Here is a 12,030-nt window from a genome sequence, read left to right as displayed (position 1 = left end):
CTCTGTCACCCTTGGTGTTTGATTGATGTATTTCCTCTCTGGAGTGTCAGTGATGAGCTGTTCCCTTCTGTCCCCCCTCTGCCTCCCAAGTCCAGATGTTGGGCTCATCCTGAGCTGCAGTGCCTGCAGCACTGGAGGAGTTTGGTGTAGTGAGTGGGCTGGCCTACAAACATTGCATTTTGGCTTCAGAGTCTCCTGGAAGAGAAAGAGGAAAATCAGCTCTTTAAAGCATGGTTGTCCCTCCTAGGGAACAGCACTGGCTGCACGCTGTGAGGGATGTCCTTTTCTCATTTTTTTCATGTTTTTCTTTAGTCTCTGCCACTGCCATTCTGCTGCTTTTTTTTTGTTTGTTTTGGTTTGTTTTTTTTGACCCATTTTGAGAAGGATCCTGAAGAAATAAAAAGTGACTCATGAAATACAGAGGTAGAAGGCTGCAGATTCACAGGGTGCCTTCAAAGTTTCCTCCCACGTGAGCATCTGCTCCAAACCAACCTACAGAACTCCCCTGTCCAGACTTAATTAGTGAAGGCCTAATTCAGATGTTAACATCCTGTTCCCCAGTATAATGGAACAGGAATGTTATTGAAGTTACACTGTGCTGTCCATCTTTGAGCTTGATGTGTTGGCAGGTTTGGTAGAGCTCATATCCCAGTTCCTCAATGGTCCTGTCCCTGCCTTTCATCCATTGGGACTTTCTGAAGCAGCTGGAGCCACTGAAGCTGCTTTGCTTTAGGTGGCCTGGGTCTATTTTGCAGACAAGCATTTTGGAAGTTGTTACTTGTCTCCTCTGTGACCGGTTAATTCATTAGTTCTGCTTATCTCTCCAGAAGAAAAATGCAAAAGTGACAGCTCTGACATGTTTCCAGTTACTGGGTTTGGCCAGGCTACCTGTAAACATGTTCATCAAGTGTTAACAGTAGTTAACAACTCATCAGCTGGTCAGGGATTTGAAATATTCGGGGCAGTAACTTGCTTTCTGCTTTTACCAAATACTGTGTGAATCAGAATTGCATAAAACATGGAGATTTGTGCTGGCACCATTACAGAAGCCACTTTTCCAAGCTTTTACATGTCTATAAATAAGGAGGAGAGAGGGTTAAAGAGCTTCTGTTTTTCATTAAAAGGAAAAATCTCATGTTTTGATTCTATAACAACAACAAACAAATGAATGAGACATGAAAAAACATTTTGTTGTGCTTTTAATTAAAACTAAAAAGCTGTTTCTCGTTATGGCTTGTTGGGTGGTATCTTAGTGCTCCATGCTGGCCGTTTTTCCAGTGCAATGTCCTCATAACTCTTCAGCCTGTAAGAGTGACTGACAGAGCCACAAAGTTTAACTCTTTGTCACAGTGACCCTCTGGTGATCACACAGGCTTAACCTTTCGTTATTATAATCATCCACAGAGACAAACCCTCCTAGAAATAAAGGGGAGAAAAGATGTTGGGCTGTCAGCAAGCCCTGAGCTGTTCTGGAGGCGAGCATGGCACTGCACTTGGAGAGGAGCTGATGTTTTTATGGAGCTTTTCCATTCCCATACTTTGTGTTCTTGGATGAACTCGTGTTTACTCCTCTTTTCTTTTTCTCTCCCATTTTACAGCGTGGGTCGGTGCAATCACTTCGTGTCTGTGTTTTCTCACCAGTGGTGCCATATGGCAACAATCTCTGGATATGATGGGTTCCAATCCCATTTCTCAAAAGTGCTGGCCTAAATAATTTTATTTTTTCCACAAAGGTTGTCCTGTCTCTGTCCTGGTTTTCCAGTGTAATGAGGCACTTCGAGAGTGGAGTCCCAGAGCTGTCTCATCTTTCTTCAGGTCAACATTTCAGGAAATGTTGGATGTTTCCTTGAAAAATTAGATGTCCAGCTTCTTGAGACCTAAATAATTGTATTCATGGAAAGTGATAAACTGGCAGTAAATGTGAAAACTGCAATATATAGTTGTATTTGTATTGTTGTTGTTGAATAGATATGGTCACAAGACTGTTAAAGCAGCCTGGGAAGGTTTCTGGCAAATTTGGGTGTGTCCAAACAATTTCCTTGCAAAGCAGCAGTGAAGTTTCTTATATCTCATATATCCTTCATAAGTGTGGGATCAGCTTCCTGCCCAGTGATCCCATTGTGTTCCTGTTCATGTACTTGTGGAGTGAATGTGTCCTTTGGTTGGCTCTGATGTGTGCCTGGATCTGATGTGAGACAAGATTTCCTATTTAACTTTATTTCTTAGGTCCTGTGGCTTTGTGCATTTGTCAGTCAGAGTTAAAACATCTCCATTGTTCATACAGGAGACTACATCCTGTGAATGTGTAATTAAAAATGACACACATCACTGAGAGCTTAATGAATCCAGGAATTTAGGCATGTGCAATAAGTTTTACTGATTTTGGGTCTGTATGAAAATTCATGGTAGTGATGTCATTTTTTTTCTACACTACCTAGATTTCTTTAGCATTCATTTCATTTAAAATACTTTTTTGAAGGATAATCACCCCAACTCAGTTTACTTAAAAGCTCCAAGAATATGTCTTCCACAAGAATTTTTTCAGAAAAATAATTCTTTTCATTCCTTGTTCTAATGTTTCTAGCCATAGATTTGGGTTGAGTATGATATAAAAATTTGGATAACAGAGGAGAAAAAAGTTCCTCTTGTTTGCAAACAACTGAAGTAGCAACACTATAGATACTCAAACCACAGGAATACCTCCAAACAGTCAAGTCATAAACACAGTTTTAAAGGAGATTCTGAGACAGAAAATCAATTATGTTCAATTCATTAATATTGCTGAGGAAATGAAGGAAAATAGCAATGGAGGTTTTCAGCCCTTTAATTTCTTTTTCCTCAAACAGATTATAAAAAAAGGAGAAAGGAGTTATCTGAATGAGGATGTTATAGAAGTATTTGGCATAAAATGGAGCAGCTTAGTTTAAGTGGATTTCACTCATGTTCAAATGAAAACAGGAGTGATAATTGTAAAAGACCTATGATTCAAAAGCATTCAGCCAGTTTTCATTTCTAATGTTTATTATCCTGACTTTCTCAATTTTTTTTTCTTTTTATGACTGCTGGATATTTACCACATTCAGCCCAACTTCCTGTTTCCATGCCAACTAAATATATTTGTTCTCAGATGAATGCTGTGATGCATCCTTCTGAAATTTCAGTTGCTGTGTAGCACAGAGAAACTTCTAAGGTTTGCCACACCTTCTCCTTGGTGGGAATAGTGCTGCTGCCAGTGGATTTGTGGAGCTGGGAGCAAGGAATCAGTGAGACACAGATGAGCAATAGACATTGATGTCGATGGTATGAGTCCCAAGTAGTTCTTAATCTGATGGCTGGAACACTTGAGTAATATTAGCTCTTTAGTTTAGAGCTTTTTGGCCATATTTCCTCTTCAAAATTTTCTAGTGGATGTTGTCCCTGCTCATGGCAGTGAGATTGAGATGAGATGATCTTTCAGGTCCCTTCCAGCCCCCAACCATTCCAGGATTCTGTGATTTTTAAAGGTATCAGAGAGTTTTAAATACCATCAGATGGCAGCCTGGGGTGTCTGCCTCAAATTCCCAGACTGTCCCAGTGTTGTCATCCTCAGAACATGGTACAGTCACCCAGAATCAGGCAAATAAGCTCCAGATGAGGGTATCTAAAAGCCCAGGCTGGCTTTGTGGCCAGCTGCAGGTGAGGAGGGTGGAGGGAGCCTTTGTGTCACTGAGCCAAGGGACACTTTGAGATCCAAGCAGTCAGCAGGGGCTGGAGGTGGTGCTGAAATTCTGCTGTTTGCTCCACTTGCTTCAAGCCACGTCACTGAAACGCTTCCAGAATTGCTCCCCCAGAGACCCATTTGTGCTCCCACAGAAATGGGAAGCCCAGCCTGGATGTGGATGATGTTAAACCACAGCAGTGATTCACTGGGAGCAGCCTTTGCTGGGGCTCAGCAGCCTCTGGAGCCACGGGGAAAAGAGTGAGAACCTGGAAGAAATTTCCACTGTGACTTTCAGGAACTGCACCACCAAATATTGTCACATTAAAATAGTTTCTGCAGTTTCTGCCTGTGACCAGCACAGATGGGTGGATTTGAAGAGTGTTTTTGAGCAGTTCTGTGTGGCTGAGGAGGGACCTTCTGTCATCTCCTCCATGCACTGCTCTGCTGACACCCCCAGCACTGGGGCCAGGAGGGATCTGTGTGTTCCAGCTCTTTTCCTACCATAAAACCTTGTGAAAAGGGCAGGGGACCAACAGGCAGAGGGACACAGCTCCCCACAGGCTGAAAATCTGATGGTTCCACATTTGCACAATGGAGGATTTCTTTTCTAGCTACTTGTGGTGAGGAAATTTCAAATGTATTTTTATTGAAAAGAAGATGCTGGAGAGCCACAGAGAAGCAGTGAGGAATCCTGTGGGAGTGGGAGCACTGCTCAGGCTCTCACACAGAGCACAACATCCAGTTCTGAGGGGGTTCTGGGTCTCTTTTCAGCCTTCCCAGTGGAGACTGGTGGGCAGGACTCCCTCTGATCCTGGTTCTGCCTCTGTCAGGGACGTTTCATGGATATAGATGCTCCATGGGTGTATGGCAATGTGGATTTCATAGAATTTTATGTGGCTTGGAAAGGGACCTTAAAGATTCCCACCCCCTGCCCTGGGCAGGGACACCTTCCATTGACCAGGTTGCTCCAAGCCCAATCTTGAACACTTCCAGGGATGATTGTGGACTTTAGGTGCCATAAATGACCACAGATATTATCTGGAGCCCAATTCTTCCACTTTTTACCTTAGCAGGTGTCTACCTTTTGCTCAAATCCATTGATATATTCATTAATCACTTTGATACAACAGCACCCCTCAGTTTTTAATTAAGACTGAGATTGTTAGGATAAATCACCATTTTGCATTTGCCACATTTTATATTTGTATATTATTTCCTTTAATGGCAAGCTATGAAAGGAAAGAGAATTACAACGAATATAGTAAATTATTCTGTATAGCATGAGGTTTCAGATTAGCAGGAGGAGATAGAAGCTGAGATTCAAGGACAGAAAAACAGCTTTGCAGGTGGGATTTGAAAGGAGGTGGAAATCAATGGAGTTAAAAGTTCCCAGGAGCTCCATATGGCAGGAGCTGCGGGAGAGGAGGCTCTCACCAACTGTGCAGCTGTCAAAGGGAAAAGAGTCGAGGATGGTGGTGCATGTGTGGAAGTCAGTGATCAAATGTTAGCTTTGGTAATCAGACACAACTGGAAAATACACAAATACACACCTCCTGAACAGAACAGAATGAATTACTGGAGCTTGGCGGCCAGCTGGAGCAAGACAGCAAACAGAAAGTACAGGACAAATAGTTAAAAGGGAAAAGGGAATTGTTACCAAAAGAGAACAGGAGCATATGGCAGCATGCAGGAATTAGAGAATGTTTTAAAATGTCACTTTTCTTGCTCTTTGTCTTAAATAATAGTGAATGAGGGAGATTGTCCTTACAAGAGAGCAGTACCTCATATTGGAGCATCTGTGGTTTGCTTACATATTATGCATGAAGGGAACTTGCTCTTTCAGAAGCTGTTAAAGTAGGACTACAAGGAACAGTGATACTGGTGCTTAAAGCAGGGAATTAAAAGCAAAAAGAAATGGGAATGTCTGGAGGAGCCAGTGGATGACAGAAGAACAGAGCAGCCAAACCTCATCTCCAGTTGTGCTCTCAGCAATGCCTGTTCAGTAAGGGAACTGTCCCAGTCTCTTTTTCTAGGAGATGGAGCTGAAAAGGACTGGGAAAAGCCAACTTTATGGTGATCTTTACCTGTATATTCGTGTATATTCTAAAGTAGTGTTTGGTTATCAGTTTAATCAGCACCAAATGCCATCCATGGGGATTCCATCCAGGCAGTGCAGCTGTGTTTCTCCTGCCCAGCCCTGGGGCTCTCCAAGCCTGGCAGATGCTTTTCCAGTTGAGACACTGGTTAGATTTTTGTTCTTGGAAATGGTGCTGGTAAAAGTAGATTCTGATTATTATCCACAGAGCTTTGCCTGTTGACATGGTCAGTGTGAAAATCCAGATCCTGATCCTGCTGCTGCTGAGCTTTGTCAGACCTCGCTGGCCTTGGGGAGCGCTTGGCACCTCCTGAATGGGGCACTGGAACCTCTCCCCACTGAGATGGGAGTGATCCCACTCCTGGATGGGAGGGGTTGTGTGGAAGGTGACACGTGCTGGAATGTAAAACTGAAACACAGAAATGTTTGATGTGGTGTCAGATGCTCAGAGCTTCATTTGGGACTCAATTATCCTGCTAGTGCATTAGGAATGGCCAGAGGCAGAAATCAGCCCCATGGGTTGGACCTGATGATCCCTGTGGGTCCCTTCCAGCCCAGCAAATTCTGGGATCCTGTGTTCTCAGCTTTGGCCCAGCAGCACAGGGCAGCAGCTGGGCTGCTTTGGGTCTGGCTCCTCTGGATCAGGGGGTGTCAGTGGGGTCTCCCCCCGTGTCCCCCTCACCCCGTGGAGGGGACATCCCTCCTGCTGCAGCCCCAACCTCCTGGGCCAGCAGAGAGATGGCACTGACAGGAGCTGAGGGGAAGAGTGCTGGGGGAACAAAGATGGCATCTGCCGTGAGTCATCTGGAAGGAGAAGAAAATAAATCCAGGATCCTCCAAATCCCAGCTGGAACAATAGCAAAGCCCTGGAGAGGGGAAGGCAGAGAGAACAGCGTGAATTTTCTAGCCACAACATTCCTGGTTGTTCCATGGTGTTGACAGTGAAAGCTTTTATTCCTCTCCAAGTTGTGTAGTCCCTGGAATGCTGTTCTTGCCATATGCAGCCCATTGGTGTTTTTGTTTTTTTTCCAAAAGCTTCTTTTGCAGCTATGAATTATATGGACTCAGATTGCTTAACTACAATCAGAGAATTTTCCAGGTGGGAGATCTTGTTCTAGAAAAGAGAGATGGAAACACAAGCCACCAAAGTAAAAAGCCACCACTTCAATGCAGGTTGGGAAGAGAAAAAAAATGACCTGGAACAGCAAACTCAGTGGCTGGAGGTCCTTGTGGGTCAGTAAAACAACAAGGCAAAAATGTCTTGGATGCTGGGATGGTTTACTGGCTACAGACAGACACACAAAGGGGATGGCTATGCCACCAATTTATCTTTTATTGGAACTGTCAGGACTGGGGAGGTGCTCCAGCAGGATTTGCTCAGTGGAGAACAACATGGTGTTCACTTGACAAAATAACTTGCTCAGCTGATCTCGCCCGGTCGCTGTTTTCAGCTGAGCCAAATCCTTGGGATTTATGGCGTTCATTACTTTCCTTAAGAACTCGAGAACGTTTGTATTGAGTTGCATGCTGTTCCTCTAAATCTGGGAGAACCATATTTCAACAGCCCTTGCACAGTGAGAGTCAAAATTCCCTCTGCCTGAAACCAGAGAGGATGTGGACTCGAAAGCGGAGGATATTCGTGTTTGGTGATTTTCTGAAAAGACAAATGTGCAGACCTTGCTCTTCACTGAAACAATTGGTACATCACTGGATTCTTCTTTAGGAAAAATCATTTCAGAAGATTCCAAGCTCCAGTTCAATGTTCTCTTACGACAGAGGCCGGAGGGATCTGGAATTTAAGCGAATTGCCAGTTTTGGTTGGTTTGTTCCTGGGTTGGGGACATTGCTCAGTGTCCCCCAGGCCAGCTGAGGGAGGAAGGGGCACATCTGGACTGACAGAGGTTTTGTAGGAGTGGAGCTGTGCTCACTTCAGGAGTGCTGAGAAGCAAAGGAGGAGTCCCTGCAACTAGGGAGGACACAAACAACAAGTGATTAATCATTCTTTCTATGTTAGTTTGGTTCTTTGCTTGCATTTTGGTTTTTATTTTTTGGTGGATTCTTTTTCTGTTGATTAGGGTTTGTTTTTAATTGGGATGGCATTGTAATATTTTGTCTTTCACTTGCCCTTTTCACAGTGCTTTCAGAAAATTCCTTCACCTGAATGAAGCTGACCTGTGCAATATTGTTATTATTATTATTATGGTTGTTATTGCTATTCTTCTTATTATTATTATTACCACCTTCATTTAGAAGGAGGAGACTTTATTCTGGGATTAAATTATCTCCCTAAGAAGGGGTTCTTTTTACCTTTGAAGGGGTTATTTTTACCTTTTTGGAAGCCTCATCTGTCTCCAGATTTATTGCAGCAGATCTTTCCTATCTCCATTTAGAGATGTTGCAGAACAGATCCATAACCTTTTTAAAGAGGTTTTTTCTTTTGAACAGCATTATAGCACACAACTGTTGATACAGGAAAGGATTTAGGAGAGACAGGAAATTACTTTTCTCATTTTATTCACCCTGAAACACGAAGAAAATTTGATAACAACTAAAAGATCCTAATTATACCTTTTGGTCACTGTCCTAGTATTCCCTGGCACACATTATCCTACATAAATATTATAGACAGGCAGAAATTAAGATACTAAAAAAGCCACAACACCCTGGTTAAGGCAACTATCTTTAGATTCTTATCTGACATAAACACAATTTAACTTCATGCCCTTCAAGACAAGATTTTTTTTTTAAAGAAACTTCAATAACTTTTTGTGGTCCCTTCATTTAGTTCTGAGTTTCTTTTGCAGTTTCTTTATGCTCCCTGTTCTGATAAGCACTGGGTTGGTTGGTTTGGAAAGCTCAGGTTTGGATATTTCTCTTCTGGGCATCAAACCCAACTTTTCTCTCTCTGAGAACGGTCAGTGCCCGACACAATTTCAGTGTAGTCTGTGAAATTCCAAGTCTTTCCTGCTTTTTACACCACTTTATATAATTGTGTCACTATTTATCTCTTCTTTTTTTACTGATTCACCACGTGACACATGAGCTATGTGTGGCAACTTCAGCTTTCTGCTGACACCAGAGATGATTGATGGTCAAACTCCAAACCTCATATATTACCCACCAACCTGAATAAACAAAGACCAGTGTGGCAGCTTAATATTAAAAGCTATAAAACCTTCCTGGGGGTTCAAGGATTAAATCAGCTCACCAAAATGAAATTTTCAAAAAAAAAAAAAAGAAGAAAGCTTTCTCAGGACCGAAGAAAAACGAACACAAGTAAATGAAATAGAGCCATCCTCATCCAGCTGACTAAAGGCCTCCTGAGGGATGAAGAATTGCAATTTTAAACATCCCTCAAGAGTGCAAGAGGAGACACAGTATTTGTGGATCCTGGGGAGGCAGCTTGAGGCTATAAAAGAACAAAAAAGCCTTTAAGGCACAAATAAACCTATCCCTGCAGACAGAGCTTTCATTGGTGAAAAATAAGTGTTAAAAAATAAAAACCTTCTGCCATTAAAATGAGTACCCATTAGCCCACTGGATGTTATTTTTCAGTTGTAAGAAGTGATTTAGATTTTTGCCATGCACTGTTTTAATCTCTTGGGTCAATAAACCTTGATAGTGACTTCAGCCAAAAATACCAGCAGGTTGTTTACCACACCACAGCAGGAAACAGCTGGGCATTTATTTTCATCTTATTGTGATGCAATTGAGAGTAGTGTGTTTTGTCTGCTCCAACAAATTGGAATTGTATCCAAAAGAACAGGTTTCACTGCAAAAAAAAAGTGCATGTCTTGTCTCTGAAACTGAGTAAGGGATCAGCCCCAAGCCAAGCTGCAGCTACCAGGGCTTGTTTCTCATTTTCTCTTTCCATTCTCAGCTGACCCTCTAAGATCTCTCCGTATTTTAAGCACAATACAATATTTCTGCCTGGCTTTCCAAGAAACACCTTTGTCAAAAGTGAATTATCCTCTGCTGCTCTGCAAAGTTAATAACAAGTGTTCCCAGCACTTATTAATTTATTAATAACATAATTATTATATATATGAATAACAAATATATTATATATTATATATATAAATATATATATTAATAACAAATGTTGTGAAAGCACTTATTTAGAGGACAACTGCAGATTAAACTGTTAAAACCAGTGACCTGGTTGCAAGAAAACTCTTGCACAATTAGAAAATTATTATTTCCCTCACAGAGTTGTATTAAAACTTCTGTTGCATCTTCATCTTAGCCAGGTGATCATCCAGATCCTCTTACCCATTAAACAGATCATTATTAATCAAAATTTAGGAAATGAAAGCATTTTGCTGCTCTGGCTGCCTGTTTCTGGTCTTGTCTCACCAAGAATAAATGGAACATGTTGAATCAACTGAAATATATGTTTCTGCTCTATCAAGGTCCCCACCCAAATGAGCTGTTGGCTCAGAAAATATTTATCCTGGCAGACCACTTATGCATAACTTTGGAAGCCTTGATAGAAATAGTAGCATGAATTTATTGGTGTAGCTCTCAAAACCATAAATTTTGATCTCTGGCTTATACACAAGCGAAGTTCAAACGAGGTTTCCTGTCTCACCTCTTTATTTTTTTTTCCCCCTTTCAGATTTGCATAGTGGCATCACTTCCTCGCAGTTCCCAAGGAAAGCCTCTAATTGCCCATTTGCATAGAGATTTGGCCATTCCTCCTGCCTGTCGGGGTGACTCAGAGGGAGAATTTTCCTAACGTTTCATCAGATTGTTTTATTCCTTTTGTATTGATAATTGCACTCTGCATAATGCGGATTCTGGCGGGAGCTGCTTTTCCCATGGGACGGTGCCGGGATGAACTCGGCCTCGGGTTCTCACGTGTGGGAGCTCTGGGAGCTGAAATTTGGAACTCGTGGCTCCTTCAGGTTGGATTTGTGGTTGCACTGGTGGATTTCAGCCATTTGGGAATGAAAAATAAAAATGGGGAAAAAAAATAAAAATTCTATTTGAAAGTTTTAAGATATTTGATGAGTTAATCTGATATCGAAGCCCTTTGATCCTTTATTTACATATTCAGCTGCTAATCCAGAAAAACACCAAAGTCCTTGCTTAATTTGAATTAAGCAGTTAATCCTATTGGGAGTTAAGTACACACGTGAGGCCCTGATTCAGCCAAGTAGGAACGTGATGGGCTGACCTGAACCTGAATCATCACAGGTCAAAACTCATCAAATCCAACCACTCTGCAGAGAAAAGAACCCTTCCATCTGATCTCTCTTCATGTAACTCTGCTCTGGAAATCCTGTTTCCTCAGCATCTTTTAAATAAAGTTGCAGATGAAAACTTCCCCCTGTTGGAACCTCCTCGTTTTGGGGTCTAAGATGCTCAAATCTACTCATTGAAAGTTCTGTAGCCTCCATGAAGCTGAGGAGGACACAAAGTGCAATGAAAAATAGTTGCAGGATGAAGAATAATCATAAAAAGTCCACCAAAAGCACCTAGAAGTTGAGAAATTTTGTAAAACACGTTTTGGGAAACAGTAAGTCACCTTGTCTAAGGGAGCAAGGGACAAATGTCACCCCCCTGAGCTGGTTCAGATCCCAAGAACAAACAGAAAACTTCTGAGTGTCAATTTGCAAGGTGTGTCTGCCTAAGTGCTCATTTCAGATGGACTGAAGAATAATTATTGCATGTTCATTTCTGATTTTATTTTCCTCTCCATATATATTTTTATTCTCATGTTTTCTTTTGCCTTTATTTCTTTTACCTCTTTTGTTCTTTACAGGTGTTTGCTGATCTTCTGTCTCCTTCCCTCTCCCTTTTGATACCACAATTAATTCTGTGTTTATTTGACCTCAAATTTGGGCAAAAGAAACAAAAAATTTACTCTACAGCATCTAAGAGCAGCCATCTCTATATAAATATCTCTTTGTTCTGTTACAGTTGATTACTATACGAGAAGAATATGAAAAAATACTCAAAGGGCTGATGCCAGCATCTTCCAAAAAGGAACTTGAAGACATCATTTCATCTTTAAAATCTCAGGTAAATTCTTATGCTTCAGCATTTTGGGTTGGATAAAAGCCCTCTCTCCTAGACAGGAGGTTATGACCATCTGAAATTTGGCCAAAAATACCAAATAAGTGTCAAAACCAAATTAAGGCAGAACTCACATTCTTCTCACTTAGTGTCATATTTCACAGAACTTTTCCCCTCCAGTTTGAGAGCTGCCATATTGTATTTTTTGATACAG

General features: G+C 41.6%; 1 protein-coding gene across 3 annotated transcripts in view; it reads left to right on the top strand.

Moving 5' to 3' along the window:
* CEP112 (centrosomal protein 112) overlaps positions 1-12,030 on the top strand; it is a 159,611-nt gene that overhangs the window by 143,260 nt on the left and 4,321 nt on the right. For all 3 annotated transcript variants that reach the window (XM_058852388.1, XM_058852387.1, XM_058852391.1), the window contains exon 25: positions 11,721-11,822. In XM_058852388.1, the coding sequence (XP_058708371.1) occupies positions 11,721-11,822 (102 nt within the window). The remainder of the gene's footprint in view (positions 1-11,720; positions 11,823-12,030) is intronic.

Source organism: Poecile atricapillus, chromosome 17 (genome assembly GCF_030490865.1).
Source record: "Poecile atricapillus isolate bPoeAtr1 chromosome 17, bPoeAtr1.hap1, whole genome shotgun sequence".
NCBI lineage: Eukaryota > Metazoa > Chordata > Aves > Passeriformes > Paridae > Poecile > Poecile atricapillus.
This window is presented reverse-complemented; position numbering and strand designations above follow the sequence as displayed.